Source organism: Gossypium raimondii, chromosome 6 (genome assembly GCF_025698545.1).
Source record: "Gossypium raimondii isolate GPD5lz chromosome 6, ASM2569854v1, whole genome shotgun sequence".
NCBI lineage: Eukaryota > Viridiplantae > Streptophyta > Magnoliopsida > Malvales > Malvaceae > Gossypium > Gossypium raimondii.
In genome coordinates, this window is record NC_068570.1 from 2,931,577 (window position 1) to 2,958,211 (window position 26,635).

Here is a 26,635-nt window from a genome sequence, read left to right on the forward strand (position 1 = left end):
AAAATATCTTGACCTACACTAAAATATCTTCTTCCCTTTATCAATAAAATATTATTTTCTCCAACATATTTTTTAAATAATCCTACAAACCTCGACACGTGTTTCTGACAGTACGAATACGACTTTTTGCCCTTTTTTTGGGGGTTATTTTTTCTAATTAACAAATGGAAGTTTCTTTCTTTGATTCCTCCAAAACCCAATAAAGAAAAGTCAAATAAAAAAATTAGCCAATGAGATTTCAAAGAACTCCATTTGGCTACGCGTCAAGTTGTTGTTCGTTCATTTTTTTCACGTTGCAAGGCTTAAAAATTCTTATGGTTGTAGACGACTCATTGCTGTCGCTGTCTTTTGGCAATACGTGTCCAGTTTGTTTTCCATGCCCTTTGCCGCAGTTGGTTTTTGTTTATTAGTAGATTCGTCAATTGGCCATAATATACACTAAAGTTTTTGAAATCACACAATTAAATCATTGATTTATTGATATTAAATAAATTTTAAAATATTAATAAAAATAAAAGTTTTGAATATCGGTTGAATCGATTTTTTTATTAATTGAATCGGTCGTATGAGTTTCGGACTTAACTAGTCTAAAGCATTTCATCAAATCGGTACCCTATTTAGTTCTCAATCTGGTCGTCTATCCGACTCAATTCAAATAATATTGATATACGCTGATGCATGTAATTTCACTATTTATTAGCATATATTTTTATAGTTTTTAAAATGACTAAATAAAAAATTTATCAATTTAAGGGGTAAACTATATTTTTACAACATATTATCATAAACTTTTATAAATTTAAAGAGGCTAAAACATAATTTTTTCATTTTACGAGGGCGGATTCTGCTGTCCTAAATATCGATACTAACTTAATTAAAGCTCAATCGAAGATTGATTTTAAATTAAGATAAATTAATTAGATTTAGAGTATAGTTATGAATTTATGTCATTTTAAAAATTTTGATAATATAAAATGTGATTTGTTTATTGATCAAATAATTTGAAGTTGAGGTTATTCTTGAGTTCAAATTATTTTAAAATTGAGTAATGTTGAGTTTAGGTTATATTCGATTTGAGTTGTTCTTAAATATGAGTTTGTTAGTCAAGTATTTTTGTTATACCATTTCTAGATTAGATTATTTTGGAATTTTTATCATCGTTTTGGTTATAAATAATTATTTGATACACGGCAACGGAATTAAGAAGAATTAATATATTATTAATTAATATTAAAAACAAATAGCACATGTGATGATTTTGTTTAAAATATGTCATAAGTCCTTGTATTCTTCAAAAAATTAAAATTTACTTAATTCAATTATATTTTCAGGAATCTAGTTTCTCTACTTTTTTATTTTCAAATTTAGGTCTAACTATTAAGATAATTTTACCAATAAAGGCCCATTTCTAACTTTATTTACGGAAATAAGCCAAATTTTTAATTATTTACTGAAATGGCCCAAAAACACCAAAACGCGTCCACGTAAGAGCGTTTTAGGGAGAAATTCCAGCAAAACGCGTCCCACCCTGAGAGAGCAATTTTGCCACGTCAGCACAAAACGTGTTGATGTGAATGTGCTTTGGTGACGTGGCAAAATCGCTCCTTCAGGGACATGTTTTGCTGGAATTTTCCCCTAAAACGCTCCTATGTAGAGGCGTTTTGGTGTTTTCGGTCCATTCCAATAAATAATTAAAAAATGACTTATTTTCGTAAATAAAATTAGAAATGAGCCTTTATTAGTAAAATGGTCGAAATTTAAATTTGAATTAATTATATCTAATTTTAAAATTTGGATCATAATTGATAGATTTTTTTCTACAAACCGCGCCAGCGGTCAGCCCATGTATTTTTGCTATACCCTTAAACGGTGCGGGAAAGGGAAACATCGGCGGCTCGAAACTCATACAGCGGCTTAGCTGGTTTTCGGGTGAAATCTCGAAAGAGCCAGAAAGCGAATTTTAGTTTTTAATGTTATTTTTTTTCCTTTTAAAAGGAAAACCCGAAACCCTAGATTATGAAGAATCAAATCATCAAAAATAAAATAATTCCTTCGCACTAATTTTTTTTTCCAAAAGCTAAGCTTAAAGCGTCAACCAATGTCTGATTATTGAATAATTTTTTTGATTAATTAGCTAAGAACAAGATTAAGTGGGGGCATCCTTCATTAGCTCTCCCCCACGTTAACTTATTTAAATCCCCAAAATCTAATGTCTGTTCCAGCTCTTTCTCCAGATTTTTTTTCTCTCTCCATTTTTTTTACCTATATCACTCTTCTTCGGTTTCCCTAGCTTCTTGAGGTATAATCTTCTTTGTAAACGGATCCGATTTTTTTCTAATTTTCTCGTTTTTATTTGGTTATTTTCTTGATTCAGTTAAAAAATTCGTACTCAGATCGTTAGGTTATATATATATATATATTGATTTGACGTTCATTTTATGTTGTATTGTTTTGCGTTTGCATTTTCTGCTTTGAACGTGGATGCTGATTCTTTTTCCGTTAAGTAATTTGTTTGTTTGAGGGTTTTGAGAACTGTTAATTCGTTTTGGTTCGGAATTTGTTACTGATGGCGGTGAAAAGCTTTGTTTTCGAGGTTTTTTTGTGTGAAATCCGTTTGGTTACCGAGAAAGTTATTGTAAAAGAAAGCCATCCGAGAAACATTTTTCTTGTTCAAGACATTTCTATAATAAACCGTTTTGACTTCTTCTTGTCAAGCTTTCTCGGCCCCGTAGTTGAGAAATGGAGTGTTTCACGCCCACTCAATTGCTAGCATTTTCTTTCTCTTTATTACAACATTTAAAAAAAATATTGCTAAAGGAGTTTTGTTATTTTGGACTATTTTTCAGGTGACAATAAGAGGAGAGAAAGTTTAAGATTCAAAGCAAATTAGCTTTTGTTTGCAGGTGGCTCTTATTAATCTTCTTAACATTTTCATGTACGCTATATTTTTTAATTATTTTATATCCTGCCGTTGTCTGAATAGTGTTTTAGTACTGTTCATCTTTCTTTTTTGTTTTGGTTGGGTCACTACAAAGCGATTATATGATTATATCAGCTTAGTTTCAATTTAAATTTGTATTACTGACCCTCAAAAAAAAATTGCATTAGTGAATGAGCTTGAGCCCTTTTATACATTGAGATGCGAAATATATGTCATAGCATACACGTTTTCAACAGTTCTGATCATTTTTTGCAAGTTGGCGTTTCATATAATTTCGTTATGCTTTCACTACTGTAGAATCATCATTATTTGTGTTTATTAGGTGTGCATAGTGTTAGTCCGTAGCTCTTTCAGCACAATAATTATGGAAAAGCACATAAAATATTGTGGTAATGTCTGTCTTTATTGTCATGCGAGATGTTTCTATACATATTGTTACTGGTCATTAAATACTTGTTTAAAAATTTGAACATTTGTTAGAGAGTTTATGATGAATAAATGGTTTGTATGCATGAGTTTCATGTGGAGATTTGCTACATGGCTACATATATCTAGCGTTCAGTTCCTTTTTGCTAGCTAAAGTACAATTCAATCAAACTAATCATTTTGCTTTTCATTGAAGTTCTGTTGAAGTAGAAGAAAGGAGGTAAATTGAGTGCCGAATGACATTTTCTTCGAGCAAGTTTTGAGTTTTTTTGGTGTTTCTTTTCTGTATTAATTGCTGCTTATCGCTTTTGTTGTCCTCCATTGGAGCAAGTTTTGGGTTTGTTGTCCTTTCCTTTTAGCAGTTTTTAGTTTAGTTTTATTGCTATTAGGTTCTGGTTAAGTAACTCAAAACTCTATGTGAAACATTACTTTTGAGAACTTATCATTTGCTAAGACTGCTAAACTTGCTGGCTCTATTAAGGTAGAGGCATGATCTTATTGGATAGGAGATCTTTGGAATATGTAAAAGAATAGGATAAGTCTAGAGTGTAGAGCCGGAGGGCATGTTTCTAAGGTTTTTTTCTCTTCAACTTGCAAGTTCGATCCTTTCCCCCAGGTTTTGTTTTGTTCTTTTAGTAACTTTGCCTGTACTTTGACCAATTTTTTTGTTGGCTATTATAAATTTTTGGAGATTTGCTTGGTTTACGCCAAGCTTTAGTGTTTTAAGATATTAATATTATTTAAAGTAATACACCATTTTAGATATATTTCTCCATTTCATTTTTTAGAAGTTCATACTAACCTGTTTTAAAAATATATGTATAATTTATCCCGATATAAAAATTAATAATACATTTTTGCAAAACAATGTTAAACCTTTAAATTTTTTGCTATGTTATGAACATGAGAGCTGAGTCACGAGACCATTGATCGGTAAGTCGAAGTCAATTGTCTTCCCTTTATCTCTATTCTTGTAATGATCTATTGTGATTGATAATTCAGCTAATCAAAGGGAGACCGAAACCTTAAGATTCAATAGAGAGAGACCCAGACACCTTAGGGTTTTTTGATAGAAACTCTGCTTATTCTTCCATACGCCTTTTCAGATAAGGACCAATCTTATTACATAAATAGGAAAACCTATTCTAAAAAGGAAATTAATTAACTGAAATAAATTCACAATCAAGAAACCTAAGGGAACAAATAAAATCGCAACCCAAGACTTGATTAGTGAAGCGAAATTATGGCCTTTCCTAACATAGGTTCAACCCATAACATTATCCCTTCTTGCCATATGAGCTTATCCTTAAGTTCGAAGTCAAGATTACTTGACAACATAAATCAACCTAGTTCAGTCTCAATTTTAGTTTTTGGTTCATCATTCAAATAAGCTACTTTCAACCAAAAGGGGTAGGAAAATTTACTGAATTTGCTTTAATAGTTCCCCCTAATATATTGCTGCCATCATTACCATGCCAAGTTCCTCTATGGTTATTTCTGACATGTAGTATTTGCTGCTTCTATTCAAAGGCTTTAGTGAGGCTTATAGTTATGGCTAAATTAGGGGGGTTGTGCATTTGAACATCCAAGCGAATGGAATCATTTGGTCCAGCCATGAAAAACCCATCATGTCAGTTTACTCGAATGTATTGACTAGCTCTTGCTAATTTTTGTTGATATTGTTGCTGTTAAAGCTCTAAAGTTCCTGTCTATTTCAAACTAACCAGATCTACCAAGGAGTTGCCGCCCATCAGAGCACCAAAACTAAAGGAGCCATAATTATAGGATTCTTACCGGTTCATCACATGCTCCTCCAATTTGATTTAATAATACCAAAGTGGTGCCTCACCCAGAATGTGGAAGGCTGCCAAACTTACCTTGTTTGCCTCATTGGCGTGTTTTTTCACATCGATGTAGCCAAATCAAAGGATCCTTTGATCCATCAAAAGTTTGAAAATCCACTTTTGTGTACTTGGGAATAGTTCCAATTGATGGAACCCTCAACCCCCCAAGTGGTGGTGGTGCCATGCCTCCTACAGTAGTTGGTGGGAAATGCATCGGTCTAGTTGGATTGTGTTACTGCCTACATCACCATCCCTATTTTTTTTGCCGAAGTAAAAAATTAGGGTTTTCAGTTGTTTCTAGATATGTCGAATCATTTGTTGAAGGTAGATGTTTATACGAGTTTTAGATTGATGAACTTAGCCTCCACCACAGGTTTCGAAACAATTCTCTCTTATAACAATGCTCATCCATCATTGCCATTGTGATATGCTTTGATGCCAAATTGCTATGGACATGAGAATAGGATTGAGTCATAGGGCGATTAATAGGGAAGTCGAAGTCAATTGTTATTATTGTGATTGACATTTCAGCTCATCAAAGGAACACTAAAACCTTAGGACTCGGTAAAGAGAGACTTGAATCTCTTTAGTTTTATTAATAGAAATGTTGTTTAGGGTTTATTATTCTATACATCCCTTTAACCGAGGACCAATTTTATTACATAAATAAGAAATTTCTTCTAAGAAGAAATAAATAAATTGATATAAAATCACAATCAAGAAACTTAGGAAAGAATTAAAATTGCAACCTAAGCTTTAATTAGAGAATCAAAATTTATGCCCTTCCTAACATAGGTTTGGCCCATAACATGCTAATTGTATTTTGTATTACTAGTCCTTTAAACTATTTAATTCTGTCATGTAATTGATAGTTTTTCCCACCCTCTTTTTCACACAATAAAGCTCAATCAATATGTCTTTGCATGCATGTTTGTATCTATCATTTTGGTTCCAAACTTTAACTAGTTAATGCTGGTTAGATTAGGCTTCCTTTGGTGTGTGGCTAATAGCTTTTACTTGGATAGTTTGCACACTATTTAATTGATATAAGGCCTTGTTTAGCAATATTCATTGCCTAAAAAGTATTTAAAATTTATATTTTATATATTATACTTAACAATGAATTATTATAAATTATTTTTGTTATACTTTCTATTATGAGCTAAGTTGAATATTTGTTTATACCAAAATAATTTTAAAATGACATCGTGGTTATAATAATAAAGACAAGGGAAAGAATGATACTTTGCATTTGAGTCAATTATTCATTACTTATGAAATTTTAATTAATTTATAAGAGTTATGCTTATATGTTATATGGTTTATACATTAGAATTAAATTTATAAACAATTAATATTAATTGCTTAAATGTATTAATTACTTAAATGTATTAATTATTGACATTTCATACATCATAATACTAACAATTTTGAATACCATTTAAATTAACTTATTTTTTACTTTACAACATCATGTCTAAAATAAATATTTTTACTTTTTACAACACTTCTTTATAGCAATGCTGAACATTTGAAATCGTGTATCACACTTTTCAAAAGCTAAGTTTTCTCAAACTTGTTACAAGGTCATTATTCATATGTGGAATCAAAATCTTGAAATCATTTAACCCTGCTCAGTCAAGAAATAGAAGTCATGGGTCATTGATATTATTGCTTGTTCTAAAATTCCAAGCAAAAATCTCAAAATGTACTCCTTATTTGATTGAGGAAAAAATATAAGGAAAATAACATATTTGGGGGTAGAGATAAACACTACGATAATGAGATTGAAATGATCTAAGTAATTCATCATAAGAAGTGTTCTTGGTGACGAAATATAATAAACGCTTTAAAAATGTAAGTGACTAATTTACAACTTCAAATCATTTAATCTGCGAAAGTTATAAATATCAAGCTGTTAAGTTTCAACATGCACGAGCTATGCTGAATTTTCCCCTCCAGGCCCTTTGGTTAGTCCTACCTCAAATAGAGCCAAAACACATTTAATGTCAATATGTTGGAAAACTTACCTTGCTGCTTTAAGAGTTCAGTCCTAATTCATGTTTTCGGGTGCATTGAGCCGTTGTGAGAGGGTGATGTGCATATTATTAATGTTTGTTTTTCTTTCTTTTGTTAATTAATGTAAAGATATGAGTCCATGTCTCTGTTTTTTCTCCTTTTAGCTTATTTCTTGTTTGCTTTCTTCCTTTTCCTTTATTATTGTGCTTGATTATGTCTCTTGATGAATAACTAGGCTTTGGTTGCATGAAGACTTAATGTTCCAAATGCAATTTTGAGGTGTATGTTAGATATGTCCAATATGCATCTAAGTTCTAGTTTGCTGTTGTTATACTTGCATTTTTACAATTCAAAGTCAGGTTATTTTGATAGTCAATCATTGTTCTATGGTATTTCTTTCCAACATGTTGCATCCCTCCTTTTCCGTTGGATCAACATTTGAATATAACTAAACTTAATTGCAAGGCACCTGTCTAAGTTCTATTTTGCTCTTATTATATTTGCATTTATTTTACAATTGGAAGTCAGGTTATTTTGATGGTCCATAATTGTTTTTTGGTGTTTCTTTTCAACATGTTGCAACCCTTCTCTTTTTTCCGGGCTTGGGACCGGCTGTAATTGCAGCTATAGGCATCTTGTGCTATCACAGGCAGAGTTATTGCAACATATGCATATAGTTTCTTGTTAAATACACGGATTCCTTGCTCTGTGAGCTATATTTTATGACATTGGGTTGTGAACCTTCTTGGGATGCTTGCATGCTGTCCAATTTATTGTAGTGTCCTCTGAGACTTTCTAAAAGTGAATGTAGCCTGAAGTTAAGTTACTTTTACGGCCCAAAGTCTCAATTGTAACTGTATATGCTGGTTATGTCAATCCAAGCTTCTTTTTTTTTTTTGTGTGTTTTGGGGGGGGGGGTGGAGCGACTGTCCCATAAGCCATGTAGTTATATTTGTGCATCTTCTAGTTAGGCAGTCAACTAGAAACACGAGTTGTAACTGTATGTGCTGGTTATGTCAGTCAAAGCTATTATTGGGGGTGGGTGGACTGTCCTAGGTCTTAAAGCCATGTAGGTTATACTTGTGAATTTTCTATTAAGCAGTAAACTAGAAACACGATCCCATGGTTTTAACATTTTGAAATTGTACTGCCATCATATGTATATACTATGTTTAAGTCTCTTAATATTGGTTTGTATTAACTAATCATGTTATGTATTAAATACCAAAGAAACTCGTTTTTACCTTCTGTTCATATAGTATTGTAATGTATTATAAGAAGGCTATTTTCTTTAGTTACCTTGAACTGGTATTCTAAAACTCTATATTATTATTCTTTTGGTATTGCAGGTCATGATATCAGCTTTACGTCTACAATGTAATGAAGGAGAAAACGTGGGACTCTATAAGAAGGTAAACCTAATAAAAAAAATGAATTACATAAGAAGGTATAAATATCATTGAAAATTGAGTTGTAGTAAAACTTGAATGAATTTAGTATTTTAAGGATCTTGTTGGTGATGCTTCTATATTTCGAATTTTTTGTAGCTTCACCAATCTAAATATTAACATTTTTCTGAACCACCATGTTGCTGTCATATAAGTTTCAAAAGATGAAGCTTTTTCATTTCAAATTAACAAAAACAAGTGTGTAATTACGATATTCATTTCAGTCATCTTTGAAACTTCAAAAAAGTTAATGCTGGTTTCTCCTTCTTATATATATATTTATTTATTAGCTTAAATTATCTTTACATAACTAGATGGTTTTCTTGATCATCACACACATGCTAAAGTTCATTTGTTTAAACATTTCAAACCAATGTTTTGCTGAATGATTGGTGGTTTTAACATACCACATCTTACTATGAGAAGCATAACTTTTGGAACCATGAGATATTTGTTGATAGAAGTCGAGTGACATCCAATCCCATTTCTGTACATCTGCTTTTGCTACTGCAATTGCAGTCTGCTGCAGTTACCATGAAAAAAGGTGTACATCAAATTGGGGCACAGAAATCTGCATTAAATCAAAATCTAACATATAGAGTGGGATGTACCCCATATTTGTAGCTCTTGTTGGTGTTTCATAGCTTTGTTGCTGTGGCTGGCACAGCTGGAGACAAACTGGAACTTGTGAATCCTCTCCAATGCCTAAACCATTTGTGAGAAGGGAGTCTTTGTTTGCACCATCGACATCCCTTGTTCCATAAACCTGGATGCGTTAAACTTTGATTTTGAGGTTGGTTTTAGAAAATCTTATAACAGGCAAAGGTTTAATGGTTGAATCTTTTTAATGTTTCTAGTATAATTGGGATTGTTATGATCCATTAATACCTTCTTATATAATTCATTGTTTTCTTGACGAATTAGGTTTACCTTCTTATAGAGTTCCACATTTTCTTGATGAATTATGTTCCCCTGCAACGAGACACTGCAATTTAGCCACTTGTGCTGAGACAGTATGGTAGTAAGGAGCTGAAGTTATTGTTTCAGGATTTACCTTTCTGTTCAATTCTTGAATTTCATTCATTAAAATTTGATCCTACAGCAGTGGAATAAATGTTACTAAATGGGGTTGCTTTATTTTGCATGCTGTTTTGAAATTAAAATCTGAGCATGACTTGGAAATAAAAGTTTCAAACCTTCTTAATACGAACACCGCGAAGGCTCATTTCCAATTGGCTCTCCAAATTTTGTAACTCTTTTACACCCAATCCAGAAAGTTCTTCACCCATCATTTGCCTGTTTTGGTGCGCAGAAGCATAATTTCAGTCTATAAATTTTCATCTTAGACATTATAAAAGTCTTTTGTAGGCATGTACACGAGATGCAATGGACTTTACATTCTCATTCTATTCTTGGGTCCATTCAATGGTTTAGGGTTAGATATGAAATCCTTTTATAGGAAAGAAAATTATGGCTAGGACCACTAGTCTCTGTGTGTTCATTTTTGTTGAAGGATGAATGATTCATTCAATCTAATCTTTTGATATATATGAATCATGCCATAAAGGATAGAACATTCTAAGCATAGTTGCATCATAAAAGGTCGGAATAAGTAGTTCTAAAATCCATAGAGAAAGCTGTTATTTGGTTGAAAAGTATGAAGCTGACTGTGTTGAACTGAGACATATGGGCGTAAGTGTTGTGTTTGGAAGAATGCCTACTGTAAAAAGAGTTCTTGATTCTGCATTTTTGGTTCATTGTATTTTTTTCATTGATGTTTAACATGATGCATTTGTATTGTCAAAAAATTGGTTTACCTGTGATTTTCTTGCAGGTTTTGCAATTTCTGTCTCAGAATTGCTGCCTCCCTTTGCCAGAACTGAAAAATATGGTTCATTATATTTAGATAACTTTGTTACTGGTATATGACAATAACCATGCATATCATAAATGTGGACTCAACCATGTTCTGAATACTGCAAATGTAGGCAAATTTACACGCAAAAAGAAATCAAACATATTTAGATTCAAGGTTCTTGCTAGAGAAGATTTTCAATCTTGTAGAGAAGTTAGACTATGAGTTAAATTAAGCAAGAATATGTATGTTTAACTATTTTGATGATAAATCACTTCTTGAGTTCTTGGTGTACTTGTCAAAGTTATGCACATTTTAGCTCTTGCTGTGGAAGCTTTATTCTATTTTTTCTTTTGGATTTAAAAATTATGATTTTAGAGCTAACAACTAGTAAAAAGCTAGGTGAAATTTATATGCACTTATAGATGCTTTTTCTTCTAGAAATTGCCAAGTACAAACTTCAGGATATTGGAGGATGCTTCTAGCATCTATGTATTTCACCAATGGAAGCTCAAAGGCATAAAAAGACATCAGGATGTGAATTCCAATGTAGATAGATACTATATAAATTTCTGGATTTGGTCTACAAGCAAGCAAAGGAAAGTTCTATTTTGCCATTGGACTATGTTATTGACTTTGGAGCTGTTGATGAATATAATTTGTTGGAGGAAGCTATTGCTTAGCTTCTCAACAAAGTTGAGGCAGTCTTTGGAGAAAGGTAACTGTAAAAATTTCCTCCTTTCTTTAGGGTAATTAAAGGCTCTTATTTTTGGCTTGCCTGCTCAAGAAACTTAGTAAGTAAAATCCCATGTGAAATTTATATGCACTGATAGTTTTCTGCTGGATATAGCGAAGTACAAACTTTCTTCAGCGAGTTATATGGTTTTTTTTCTAGAATTAATCAGAGAATGCTTCTAGCTTCAATATATATCATAGATAAAAACTGTAAAAGCATCAAAAAGCATAATAAGAGGCAGGAGTCATGGTTTTCGGAGTAGAAATATTATACTTCAGTATTTGGGTTTGGTCTAGAGGCAAGGAACATCAGGTCTATCCTGCCCTTGGAGTATGTTGTTGACTTCTAGTTTGGAAAATGCTTCTAGCTTCTCTCTATCACCGGTAGACGGTTTAAAACCATAAAAGAGATGGAAATATGAATACAGAAGTAGATAGATCATGGATGAGTCTTTGGATTTGGTCTAGAAGTAGGAATGGCAAGGGTCTAGTTTGCCTTTGGAATATGTTGTTGACTTCCGAGCTGGAGTTATCCATGAATATTATCTATTGGAGGACCTTTTGCCTATTTTGAGCTATAAATGAGATGAAAGATGGCTTTAGAAGGAAATTTATGAAGTCATTAGGTAAAGCTAACTGTAAGGATTTTCCCATTGTGTAATGTAACTTCCTGTTAGAATGTTCATATCGTGATTTAAACATGAGGGAGAGTTAAAAGCAGGTTTTACTATTGTCAACCGTTATAGTGGAGATTTCTCATTGGTGAATTAAAAACTTTTCACCGGAAACTTTGAACGTACTGTTATTCTTCAAAGAGAAAGACACTTACAGAGGAAATTTACCATTACGGTGGCTCTCTAAAGGAAATAACTTCCATGCACATAGGAAACTTAGAACAATTGACTGCTATGCTACTCTGTAATCTCTAACTTCGTCGAATCTCTTCTTTACTTAATTCTATGATTTTGCTTTAAGATAACAGCTAACATTGGAAATTTTTTGCTCTGTTGATTAGTTAAGATTTTAGTCATTTTTATGCTGTAGTTGCCCCTTAAACCATAAAAGCATGACAGCAAGCTATGATAAGTGGTAGTTCTCTCAACTTTCCAGGTTGAATGTCATGACTGTGGCAGGTACAAGTACCTCCTTATAACTTTACATCCCTGCGTGCGTATTTATGTTAGATGTTAATTCTTTCATCACCACATGAATACTAGTAGGAGAGAGCATAAGTATATATTATATTTTAATTATTTTACATATATTATAAATATATAATATATTATTTAAAAATTAATTTGGTTAACTGACTGAATTGACCGATGTTAAGTTGGTTTGGTTATAGTAGGAGGATGGTAAATTAAGTAAAAAGCCATCCGAACCGACTGACTTAACCATATGCGCACCCCTAAATACTAGTGCATGATTTGACCATAGTTCTTGTTTTCGGGAGGTATCTTACTGCTCTAACTGGTCTATTCGTTGTCTGGTCTGAACTTTGTAGCATTCTCACCCTCTTCAATTTTTATATTTTGAAATATATCGTCTTTATCACGGTTAGAATTAGTATGTCCTAGGCTTGTAGATTTTGTAGACCTATCTCATTGTGTTTTTTAACTAGTCACAAATAATATTTTTTTGATTGATAGGTAGATAAATAGAGAGAGAGAGAGAGGGAGGGAGGGAGTTAATTGAAGTGTTGCCTAGCCTTCCAGTGGCGATCTGAAGTGTTTGGTTATCCAAACTAATCTCCATTTAATGTCCATTGTCATGCCTGAAGATGATAATTTCTTAGCATTTTTATTTTGCTCAAATTCGCCATGGACCCATTTTGGTTTCTTCGATGTTGTATCTTAATTGGTAATGTTTCCATCATCCTGTAGCTATGAGAAAGACACGATCCTAGCATGGTTAGCCTATGCATGCACTTATTCACATTCCTATTCCAACAATCGGAAGAGTAGTTAATGGAATGTATCCAAACCAATTATCTTCAGGTTTTGCTGCGGCCAAATTTTTGTCAGCAGTTGCACAAAATCTAGACCTGAAACTGATGCTTTACTATAAAATTTTACATAAAATTTTACGAGCATTTTGTCTCAGTAACTTAGCCTGCTGCCAACCTGAACTGATGCTTAGCTATATAAATTTACAAGCATTTTGTAACAGTAGCCTATGCCTGCTGCCAACCTGAGACCCATGCTTAGCTATAAAAAATTTGCATGCATCATGTTTCCAGGTATGCTTGTAATGTTTGGTCCACAAAAAGTCATTTAACCTTGCAATCTTACATTTTCTTTTCCCGGCAGAAATTAAATGCCGGCTAATAATAAAATTATGAATCAAGCATGCTCTGTAGATACAAGAAATTTAGGATTAAGTACTTAAACAATACCTTGACTTCTGAGTTTGGGCTCCCCAGTTGCTGATGTTCCTCCTTTGCTTTGTTGTATCGCTCAATTATAGATCTCATGCTAGCAATAGAAGATTTGAATTGTATCAGACATTCTGTAATTTCTAAATGCTTACACTAGAGAAGAAATACAGAGAGGACATTCAAAATCATTGTACGTAGCTCTAGAAAGTATAATGATAGCGACTGTCAACTTCACTAGTATCTAAAATTGTTGTATCTGACAGTTTTGGTTAAATGACAGCGTCCTTCTAGAAAGATAAACCAGTTAGTGAACAGAACAGTTGAAGTTGCAATCCTATACGTAAGTTTTCTTTTTGGTTAAATATGATAGTCTTGATTTGTCCAAGTGCTGTTTCCTCTTTATGCTTGCTTTGTTTGCCTCATTCAACTATAACATTAAACCCTATGCTACTTCGATTCTTTTCTTTTTTCTTTTTAAATATTCATGCCTAATCTGTACGAAACAAACTTTTAGCAAGATGAATATATCCATATCTTGAATCACCACTAAATCTGGTTACATTCATGGTAAAGTATATTGTATTCTGTCATCCCTACCCTGTCACCCTTGCGATTCCCTCCCTACTTTGTTTTTGAGTCTGATTATGTGGAGGTAAACTATCTGGCTGAAATTATCAGTCATGTTGAGAAAGGAATTCCATCTTTTTTGTTAACTCTGCATGATTCGTTACCACAACCATGAACATAAAGATGGAGCTTGTTTGATATCATAACCTCAAGGTATAGCTATCCCATAGATGTGCTCCAGGCAAACTTTTACTGGTTTTTAGGAGGATCACCTCCTGTACTCCGTTTGAATATATTAGGTGTTGATGTTAGACATAAATGCTTTTAAGGAAAATGAATAATTTGGATAACGTAAGTTAGATATGCTCATGCTTAATTCATGTCCTAATGGCAAAACCTTCATCTAAAAATTGCTCAAGGTATGACATGTTTGAGTATGAATTCAAGGGGAAAAACGGGTAAAAGATTATAAATAGATTTTCATGGGTTGAGATGACTTCAAGTTGAGCCTATTAAGAAAAGTAATATTCATGCATGATTTATTTGACCCAAAATATTAGATAGAATATTCTGCTTACATTTGGTGTGATATGTAAAAAAGGAACCATCCTTGTTTGAAAAAGCCCAAATTTGTACGCAAAAGTCAATCTCAAGGGTGGTTTTTATTAAACTACCTTTTGTGCCATCATTAGTACCCTCAATTTTAGGGCGATCGAATCAACTTTGACGTGTTTGAGCATCATGAGCAACATTAAGTTCTTGTGTCAAAAGAAGCTACTTAATTTGTTATTCAAACTACTTAGAAGCTATCAATTTAAAAACGAATCACTTCTCACTTGATAGGTTGCTGCTAAGTTAAAGCCATTTAAGTTTCTCTTCACTTCTTTTTGTTCTCAACTAGTGGTAGCAAAGCTTTTGTCTTTAGCTACCTAAGTTAGGCGATTGGTTTGTGGATTTGGGAGCATCTGATCATATGATAGGGGATAAAACCTTATTTGAATCTTTAAACTCATGTTATGAGAATTAGACGATAAGGAAAGCGGCAGATTGACCTCCTTGAAAAATAGTTATAGCAAGTTTCGCTAAAATTTGAATTAACTTTTCGTTTAATTCTTTTCCAAATATAGATTGTAATCTTTTGTTGCTATTATTTTTTTTTAAAAGTTTGTGAATTTTAGGACTTGAACTTGAGGGCAAATAGATATTTTGAATTGTTGTTGGGTTTATGTTCTCAAAATTCTTGGCAATCAAAGAATAAGGCCATCCAAAACCCAATTGTCTAATGGGTCAAACCCAAAATTACTTTGACCTTGTTTCCCAGATGGCATTATTGTTTAGGACATCCAAATTTATCTTACATCATAAAACATATTCCTTGATCATTCATATAAGCCATCATCTCAGTCTTTGTTAATAATCCATAGTAATGTGTGGAGACCATCTAGGGTAAGACCTATCACAAACTTTAGTTTGTTTGTTTCCGTTATAGATAATCACACTAGGCTTGTATAGGTTTTTTGAATGAAAAAAAATGTTAGGTAGGGCAAACTAGAGAAACTCCCAACACCATGACCCTAACACATTTTAATTTAAGAAACAAATCCTAATAACTGATAATCCTAGAGACTATTGCAGATCCAACTTAGGGTTTTACCCAACAAGTCAGTGCATGGTTCACTAAAGTTCATGTGTAATCACGCCCCAACAAATTGACATTGTTGAAAGAAAAAAAGTAAGCATGTATTTGATAAACAGAATGCCCCATAGGATTTTATGTAATCATATCTTTTCTAAATATAACCCCTTGCGTTAATTGTTCCTCTGAAGATATCTAGGTGTATTGCATGTATCCATACCTATAAACCACAAAGGTAAACTAAATCTGTCATTAATGCTGCGTTTGGTTATTAGTGTAATAACAGGAGTAGATAACTTATTTAACACATGTTTTAAAATAGTTAAGCTATAAAAAAATGATTACTACAAATTTAAACCTACAATTAGAAAAGCGAGTAAAAATTATTGTAAAGGTTTTTCAAAATAAGCGAAAAGTTTTCAATATATTTGCTACAAACAAGTCATGTGAGTGGTTAAATATTATTAATTGTGGTTAGTTTATGACTAACCAATGACAAACATGTGGAAAAAATAAAATTGTTACTAAGCGTAACATAAATATATTTTTATAAGGTATTCTCTAAACCAAGGGTGTAAGTGTTATTTTTCCACCACGCACAAATAATATAACATCACATTCTTTGAGCAAATACCATAGAACTTGAAATTGACTATTTCAAGTATGGAACAACTAAATTTGTTATTGAGAGTGAACTAATACTCGTATGCTAACTTTGAGATAACCAAATGAATCATAATTAATTAGTAAACAACTCTTATTTAGAGGGTTCCTACATAGAGTCCAAATTTAGCAACAAGATCTAGACATTTAGCATCTTACAAAGGTTTTAGGAAAAGAAAGAAAATATATAACCTCAAATCTTTGCACTAAAAACATTAAAACCAAATAAAGACCTTATTGTATTAACATTAATTTATCAAAGTCAAAAGTTAAATCCAAGTTAAAATTATAATATGCACACACTAAGTAATGAAAATTATGATTCTCATATTGAGTTGGCCTTTAATGCATTGTATTCTGCCATTTGAAAGGGATAAGAGCATGCTTTCAACACTTAATCTCCAACTTTGATTCACATGAGGGATTGTCCTTAATATTTGAGCATTGGTTACTATCTTGATAAGATTAGAATCCCAAACAATGTCTATAAAGCTCTAAAGAACTAGAATGGAGGAAAGTTGTGCATGAAAAATTTAAAGCCTTAAAAAAAATGAAACCAGGGAGATTATAAATTTGCCACTAGAGAAGAGTTTAGTAGGATGCAAATAGGTGTATGTTATAAAGTATAAAGGTGAAAGTGTGGATTGATTCAAAGCTAGATTCATTATAAAAGGATTCACTTAATTTAATGGAATTGACTATCAAGAGAAATTTGCTCTTTTTTCAAAATACAATACAATTAAATTTCTCCTTTTAGTGGCGGTAGGCCTTGATTGGTCCTTAAATAACTTGATGTTAAGAATGCATTTTTTAGCTGTCTAGTGAAAAAAGTGCACATGAAGGTTCCATCAGACTCTAAAGCATAGACTCAAAAAAAAGGTATGCACTTGGGTTTGTTAAAAGAAAAAAGAATGCTTGAATTTACATTGAGAAGTGCTCAAATGAAAACAAGTTAAAGTTAGGGTGTAATGAAAGTACTCTAGTTAACAAATGTATCATAGGCTTGTTGGAAAATTGATATTTTTAACTCACTAGAAGTGATATTGCTTTCTTAATTAATGGTGTAAGCCACACATGAAGCTAATAAAGTAGAGGTGTAATGTTCTTTCCTTCATTTTCTTTTACTATTGTATATCATTAAATAAGTAAACTTTTTCAAGTTTAACTAACAAAATATAGTTTTAAATTCATTTAGGTGGTTATGAAGTTGATAGTTTAATTATTCTTAGATCATTTTGATTATCTAATGGGATATTAGACAAAGAGATCCAATTTCCCCTTTCCTCTTTTTGCTCAACTAAAACATTATCTTTCTAATGTTAATTGAAGTAGAAAACAATGGTACAATCAATGCCATTAGAATCACCCACGAAGTAGTCCATTCTAATTACTTTCTAGATGATTGCCCTCTTTTTTAAGGCAAATGTTATATCCTATCGTCATCTTAAATCCAGTCTTAAGGAATTTTGTGATCTTTAGTGACAATTGGTCAACCTTGATATGTTGAAACACTTTCTTCTCTTAAACATAAAAAATGAGGTAGTTTGGTGGTATTTTAAGGGTTAAAGATTTGACAAGCAAATGTTTTCTTTCAAAGTACTCTTAACAAAATTAAAGGGAAACTTGTGCTTTGGAAAGCTAAATGCTTATTGCAAGAAGATAGGCTCACACTCATTAAATCTAAGCTAGCTTTAATCTCCCTTTATATGTGTTCCTATTATAGAGCTATTCATTATACCTATGGAAAAATTGATCAAACTCTCAGAACTTTCTGGTGGGGATCATGAAGTGAGGGAAAACACTAACTATGAATTTGGGAAAACCTTTGCAAACACATCAATGTAGATGGGTTGAGTATTTGAATGTTATAGTCAATGAATGAATCCTTACTAGCAGATCAACAAACTTGGAGGATTATGACAAATTCAGTTTCAATACCAATGAAGGAAATGAAGGCTAAATGTTACAAGAACTAAAGGTTTAATAATGTGGAAAAGGGATCAACAGATATACTAGAAAATGTCTTTTTAGTAGGGAATGTAATAGAACATTCCATGGCAAGTTGGGTTATGGATGACCCATAAAATGTCTTTTAGATGGTAGGATATGGATGCTCCTAGTTTAAACTTATTTTTTGGGAGAAAATTATCATGTCTTTCAAACAAGGATGAACTATGAAAAATATTTATCAATGTAAAAGACAGTTGCTCCATGTGTAATAGGGATATCGAGTTTTTAAAACCTTTGGTCATAAAGTATGAATTTGCCATAGCTATTTGGTTTGAGAGCTTTCTCTTAGTCAAACTTTAACTTTTAAATCTTGTTTTGGTTAAGGGTTGGATATTTTTGGTGGCTTTAGCTAAATGATCAAGGTAATTAAAAAGTAAAAGACTTACATTATTCTTTTATAGCCCGTGAGGCTTATGGAAAGTTAGTAATGTGATGATCTTTAAACAAGCTATGCTTGGCCCCTTTTGGATGTTACACATGATTATGTACCATTACTTCTCCGTTGGCAAACCATGATATAGATAACCTAGAGATTGCAAAATGATCGATAATGGGTGACTTGACGAGAAGTGTGGTTCAAAGATGGATGAGGTTGCGAATGATAGTTGGAATTTGCGTTTTAAAATAGTTAAAGGAAATCTGAAACTTGGTTAATGAGTTGTAATGGCTAAAGATACTAACAATGTCACGCTAGCATGCAGAGAGATTATTGCCAATTAAGAATTCAAGCTAGGATTATTTTCATTCGAGGAACCCTTCTTTTGATGAACAAACAAGGATCAACTCATGCAAAAGGAGGTCAACATTTAAGCAACATTTGTTGCTTGGTAGACATCTTTTTTAGCAACCAAAATTCTAACTTGTCAAGGACTTGTAATGGCTAAAGATATTAACAATGTCATGCTAGCTTGCAGAAAGATTATCGCCAACTTGAGAATTCAAGCTAGAATTATTCTCATTTGAGGAACCCTTCTTTTGATGCACAAAGAGGGATTGATTCATGCAAAAGGACGTCAACAATTAAGCAACATTCATTGCTTGGTAGACATCTTTTTCAGCTAGCCATAATTCTTTACTTGTCAAGGAGTTGTAATGGCTAAAGATATTAACAATGTCACGCTAGCTTATAGAAATATTTTCGCCAACTTGAGAATTCAAGTTAAGATTATTCTCATTCGACGAACCCTTGTTTTAATGAAAAAACAAGGACCGACTAATGCCAAATGAAGTCAACATTTAAGCAACATCAATTGCTTGGTAGACATCTTTTTTAGTTAGCCATAATTCCTTACTTGTCAAGGAGTTGCAATGGCTAAAGATATTAACGATGTCACGCTAGCTTGTAGAAAGATTATCGCCAACTTGAGAATTCGAGCTAGGATTATTCTCATTCGACAAATCCTTCTTTTGATGAACAAACAGGGATCGACTCATGCAAAAGGAAGTCAACATTTAAGCAACATCTGTTGCTTGGTAGACCCATTTTTTAGCTAGCCATAATTCCTCACTTGTCAAGGAGTTGTAATGGCTAAAGATATTAACAATGTCATGCTAGCTTGCAGAAAGATTATTGCTAACTTGAGAGTTCAAGCTAGGATTATTCTTATTCGACAAACCCTTCTTTTGATGCACAAATAGGGATTAGCTCATGTAAAAGGAAGTCAACAATTAAGCAACATCCATTGCTTGGTAGACATCATTTTAGCTAGCCATAATTCCTCACTTGGTGTTTTTATTTGTTTGATCACTTGTATCAAAAGAATGTTTGAACAACTTTAATTAGAATACGTGTAAGCAATTTTATCTTGAATATCAAATCTACACATGATGGAATGGAAATATGAAACCTTGAAATTTTGCCCTTTTTATTTTCATCATCAAGCATAGGCTGTATTTAATTACATTGATATTTACTTTTTAGTTTTATCGGTTCAAACATCTACTTACCATGCCAAATAAAAAAACTTACACAAATAGATCAAATTTACGTAAATAATGACCATTTCGAAAAAGGATCAATTTTCTTCGAAATTTATATTATATTACTAATAAAATGTTCCTGGATAAAAAGAAAACAATTCTAAGAATTGATTTACGTTTAAAAGAGTTTTGTTACATTGCAATTCTTTTTTCAATTTTGTCATTTATGCGCAAGTGTGTAGGAGACACGGAATCAAGCTAGCAAATCTCGAGTTCTCATAATTAAATGTTTAAAGTTAGATTTGAACTACCTAAGCTCGCTCGATTAAGTTTGTTTTTCGAGTAGAATTTGAATTCAACTTTTATTGCCAACTTCAATCTTAATTGTTACTAAATATGTGTTTGATAAATCACTAAAAATTTTCTATTTCATTAAAAATATTTCAAATGTATTTAAAAATCATTTTAATTTTGTACTTAATATAAAATTTTCAACAAGAAAGTGTAGGTAAATAGTTACTTATAACAAAAATTAAGTTGATTTTATTTTATTAAAAATTAAAATATTTTTTAAAAAAGAAAGAGATATCAAAGTATCATATGTATTTTTATTCAAAATTATCTAAAATAATATAAAATATTATATTATAAGATTAAAATTAGAAGGTAAATAATCTTTTATAGAACAATATGATTATATTCAGTATTTACATTTACTAATTTACCAAATAATTTTCTAATATAAATTTAGCACTTATAAAAATTAAATTTTAGCACTTAAAATTTCAATTTGTTCAACACACCTAAATCCGAAATTAGCCTACAAATTATTTGAGTTGGGCATTATGACGTTTGAACTAACAATCGAACTTGACTCGATTATAAATCAAGTTAATCTGAGTTTCTTTTCTAACCAAATTGTTTATTACATACAGAATTGCATGTAGTCACTATATGACACTAAAAATTATAGAAACAAATGTAATAATCAACGAAAAAATAATATTCACCGGTGCAATTATTTTTAAAATGAATTTTGGCATCTGATAAAAAGGGATGGGGTGGCGATGTAAGACTAGATTATTTTGACAGATAAGTTCAAACCGACGATCGTGGTGGTGGAATTTTATTTTATTTTTCTTGGGGTTATTATAGGGTTTATAGAAAACTTGATGTTATTTGTTTAAGGTTTCGAGTTTAAGTTTCGTGAAAGAAAAAAAAATGTTGGGAGGACTTTAGTCAGTTTAAAAATTCGACTAGCACAACTTCAAATTTAGTTAGAGCTTAATGTAATTACTGAATATCTAAAATTTTTGGTAAAAGAAATGTGGGATGGGGAAAGAATCAAATGTATTAGAAACAAGTTTTGTTTCTTAAAAGAAAGCGTGTAAATTGAATATTTTGTATTATAATTCCTATTTCGAGACCACAATAATATTCTATCTTATGCATATCTTATCCCCTTCAAATTTTAATATATTGTAGTTTAAAATCTCATGTCTAAATACTAGATAGAATTAGTAAATATTAAGTATAATCATCATTGTAATTTCAATACATACAATTTTCATTATAAAGCACCTGTTTTTATAACCAATCGTATAGTTGTCTTGTTGAAATCATCTCATTCAATGTATTTAAGTTTTAAATTATAAAAATATGTAACGAGAAGATTTACAAGATTCTTTTTCTAGAAGAGGATATTAATTAATCTTTAATATAAACGTGGATAAATTTTCTATATAAAGTGCTCCACATTCAGGATTTCCTACGGATCAGAACGCACCTTTTGACGTTCATAAAGTTGAGGCTGGCAACAGTATAATTCAACAGCTAAAACTGCTTTTAAGAACATTTAGCTTCGAATGAAACTATGCTATAGTTTTCAAATGAACTAATTAAAAAGAAAAAAGCTAAAGAGTGAGGATTTGAGTTTGACAAATTGTAATAAACAAAGAGTAAGTGGTGAATAATGTGCTTTGAAACCCGTCAGTGTCATAGATATTGAATAATATTACGCATTACTTCATAAGATTTCATGTGATTATATATATTATAAAGATTGATTATCTTCCCAATATTCAATTCCATAAGAATCTAGAATTAGTTGGTAAAATCATGGTCCATGAATCACACCTTAGTTTTTGGTTCTTTTTTTCAATTATATATTCACTTCCTTTTATAGGAACATCTTTGGTTCGTGACTTTTACAATGAAGATGATTAGTTCTTATCTCTTGTTGGGGGGCCCCATCATATATATAGTGCCTATGATCATGAAAATAAAGTGAAAGCCTAACTTATGGTTAGAGTTCAATTTTTGCATGCGGCCTTTGTACTCTCTTTTTTCTATGTTCTCATCTAATTTGATTTAGATGGATAGTGTTCTTTCGAATTTAGAATTATTTTTTCCTAGAAACCCTAATGTTGTTATCAAAATATTGTGAGGTGGAAGGTTGGAATATCCATGATCTCCCTTGATTCTCCTGTTTCTCTTTTTCTCTTTAAAAATATAAGATAATTTATTTAATATAATTTTCACTATCGAATAATAATTTATTTTTATTTTTACATTGAGACATTTTTTTATTTTATATATTTATTTTATTAAAAAAAAAGGACCTCTAGACTTTGGTCTCTTGCGACCAACTTTAGAGATAAGGTTGGGGAAGCTTGCTTTCTCCTATATTAATGTTTTCTGTATTCCATTACGATATTTGAATATTACATATGAAACACGAAGCCCGAATCAGAAATCATGGAACTCTAATGATGAAACCCTAGGATTATATTATACAGTTCACTTAAAAGGATGTTTGGTTAGCATATTATCTTTATATCTCCACTAAAATAATGAAGAGAATATTTAAGGTGCAAAAGTATCATTATCTATAATTAAATATTAAAAAAATTATACGTATGTATATATAAAACTCCTTTAGATTTCCTAATTTTCTGTATTAGATATTAAATTTTATCATCAAACGTTTTTTGCATATGCATGCTTACAAAAGTTAAGTCGTTAAATAAGTTTTAAATATTTTATTTAATTAAATATATTTTTCATTGTTTATTAACCACTAAACAACTTACATTCTGCTTCAATATCTTTAGTTCCTTATTAATTGTATATACATTGTTGAACTAGAAAACATTTAGATAGGTTTTATATGTTTGTAGTTTTTTATTTTGTAATTTCAGTTGTAAACCTATCTAGTCAATTTATCCAAGGGAATTCACCTAGACTTTATCTTAATTTCTTTTATTTAATTTAGGATTTTGTTAACAATCTTCCTGTGATACACACAGTAGAGCACAACAATTCTATTGATACTTAGATCACACAAGGCAGAAATCATGACAGTGTGAGACGATACTTAGATCACACAAGGCAGAAATCATGACAGTGTGAGACGATTCACCTTGTCTGTGGACGAAGGTCTTGGTAGTGATGGTTATGAGTTGATCAGAGTTGAAAGAGAATAATTGAGAGAGGGGGGGGGTCCCCCTTCATGGACGAGGCTAAGGGCTTATATACCCTTAACTATGATCCCAAGGTGTCATGTGTCATCCTTCTATTGGTGACTTCAAAGTAAATTGGTCAAGTGGTCTGCCACTAGAGACATAGGTAGGGTGATGATTAGACACGCTATCAATCATTTTAGATGGGGCATGACAATTGATAAATGACAATTATTATGAGAGGTTCACGCGGTTGTGTAGCTAAAGAGTTGTTCTAAAAGGTTTTTCTGAAGGGTTATTCTCAAAAGTGTGTCCAAGGAGTAAAGGTATAACAAATTTCACTTATCAAGTTGCTGATGTAGCCCTCTATGAAGCCAGTAGCATGTCTTGATCTTGGATTGGGATAACCTCCTCTAACCTAAACTCTTATGTACCAAAAAATATATCTAAGTTGTTGATGTTGATCATTTAGGTATATATTTCGTCTTTTATCATATATATTCAACGAATAAATGTCAACCTAGCTTAAGTTGAAATAGCCTAATGGTTTCTAAAATGATGTTTTTATTGAAAAAGAAAGCAGTATTCTTATTGTAAAAAGAAATTTAGGTTTAGTTAATTCCTAGAAGTTTCCACAACCTAGCCTTCTTTCTTAATTCAGCATTAAGAAAATTCAAACAAAAAACACATTTTTGTGGAAAGAAATGTAGTTAGTTAATTACTAATTGAAAGAATACATGTAACTTGTCACTACTATACGTACCCACGCTCATAATTACCTCTTATAATAGCACAAGCCTCACTATCACTGCACTGATCAGACTATGCAAACAGCCTCATTGCCATCACCAACAATATTGCATATATCATCACTCAATGTGACACTCTTGACTTTGAATATATACATATGAGTATGTTCATATCCACCATCCTCCATAGGATAGTCAACTTGCCACCAAAAATATTTTTCCAAACTTCAAGCAGAAACTTTTTACTACTATACATATCCTATTCATGAACCCTATTTTAGTAATGTTTCATTCGCATTTCATAATATTTTCAGTAGTACAAGTTGTATCTTAAAGTAATGGGGTGTCATCTTTCCATTTATTTATGATAAAAACACTTTATAGATACTATAGATTGACAACTTATATTTTGGATCATTGGTTATCTTAGGAGGCTAACTTCTATAGTTATTTTATACTAACTTTCATATATTATTTACCAGAACTGCTGATAGGTAGTTAGTGGCATCAACTGTTGACAACATCATTTATCTTTTTCTTCCTCCTATTTCTTCAGCTAGATGTGGGGTTGACATTTCCCTAATCTGACCTTTTATCAAAGGGACCGTATTAATTGTTGTGCTACAAAGTAAATATATATGTATATACACATATCATTCTATAATTATAAGCTTAATTCATGAATTAATTGGGATCCTGTTGGCAAGTCATTCAAGTTTTTTTTTTTTTTCACTTTTCCTACAGTGCTTGGAGTTCTTGTAGGTTATATATATACCTGGTGTCATTATGGAAAAAATAAAAACAAGAGGAATTTTAATTTGTAAGTGTTTATTGAGACGACCATTCAACCCCAAATCTCTGAAGTTTCTTTTTTTCGTTTGTTTCTTAAACCAAGCATTTTGATTAGGAGCTTTAAATTGAGTCCTAATATTAAACAAAAAGCATGAGCTATAATTCTTCTTAGATATTAATTATTTAGTATACTCTAGCTCTACCATGTCCAAAAACAAAGTTACTCTAGTTCTATGGAACCTTCAATCAGCCATCGCTAGTCTTTGTAGAAAATCTCAGAAGTCAACTCCTGAACTCAAATTACTCTCTCTATAGCTTAGGCGTACTTTTCTAGTTTTCTAAAATTTCGAACTCAGCCAAACCCTAAATCATAACGAAACGACGATGACGAACAATCAAAGGCGAAACTCAAACTAAATCCGCACATTTTTTTGAATCATAAAATCATAAAATCAAAGCTAAATATCTCTAACGTTTAAATCTCCCTACCGTATTTCAACATTAAGGTCTCATTTAATTTCACATCTAACAAAAAAAAACTTAAAAAAAAATATTACGAAGAAACATACAAATCAAATCTATGAAAATAATAATAATAAGCTAGCTAGAATCACAAATTATGATAATAAAGAAAAACCAAGAACATTTTAAACAAATAGAATATGATGATAAGAGATCTTAAAAGGACCTGGTGCTAGCAAAATCGTAGAGCTTTCCAGTGCTGGAGAAGATCGTTACTCCAACTTCAGCATCACACAAGATCGCAAGCTCCTTAGCTTTTTTCAACAATCCGTTCCTTCGTTTCGAAAAAGTTACTTGCCTACTCGTTGAGTTATCGATCCTCCTTATCACTATTTTCCCTCTACCCATACCTTTTATAGCTCAGCGAAGTCTCAAAAACGATTAAGCTTTTCTAATTATTCAACCCAAAAAAAAAAGTGAAAAAAAATTAAAACTCTCGATATCCGACAAAAAAGCTAGAAAGAAATGATAAAAACTTAGCAAAAATAAACTTAAAAAACAAAAATTGTTTTTTGCCTTTTTTATTTTTTGAAAAATAATAGGGGAAAAACTTACTTGGAAAGGAAGTGAGGAACGGGAGTCAGAGAAAGGAGCCAAACCGAGGTTTCAGAGACGTCGTTTTGGCCTTGATTATCATTAGCGTAAAGGAAAGCCATCTATAGAAGGAAAG

General features: G+C 31.8%; 1 protein-coding gene and 1 long non-coding RNA gene across 6 annotated transcripts; one reads left to right on the top strand and one right to left on the bottom strand.

Annotated features, from left to right (window-relative positions):
• The first annotated feature begins 1,916 nt into the window (after positions 1-1,916).
• On the top strand, positions 1,917-9,884 carry LOC105773721 (uncharacterized). The gene is made up of 4 exons (XR_001127130.2): positions 1,917-2,299; positions 2,847-2,903; positions 8,580-9,471; positions 9,603-9,884. It is a non-coding gene; the product is annotated as an uncharacterized LOC105773721 (long non-coding RNA).
• Positions 8,936-26,635, bottom strand: LOC105773720 (MADS-box transcription factor 23). 5 transcript variants are annotated; one of them, XM_012595815.2, is made up of 9 exons: positions 26,521-26,635; positions 26,132-26,356; positions 13,664-13,742; positions 10,496-10,557; positions 9,875-9,974; positions 9,733-9,774; positions 9,609-9,650; positions 9,290-9,444; positions 8,936-9,201 (listed from the first exon to the last, which is right to left on the bottom strand). In XM_012595815.2, the coding sequence occupies exons 2-9, from the start codon at positions 26,311-26,313 to the stop codon at positions 9,183-9,185; spliced, it is 681 nt and encodes a 226-aa protein (XP_012451269.1). In that variant the 5' UTR covers positions 26,314-26,356; positions 26,521-26,635; the 3' UTR covers positions 8,936-9,182. The 5 variants fall into 5 exon arrangements, with proteins under 5 accessions (XP_012451269.1, XP_012451268.1, XP_012451265.1 ...); XM_012595814.2 differs by having other exon boundaries at positions 8,936-9,198; positions 9,567-9,650; XM_012595811.2 differs by having other exon boundaries at positions 9,567-9,650.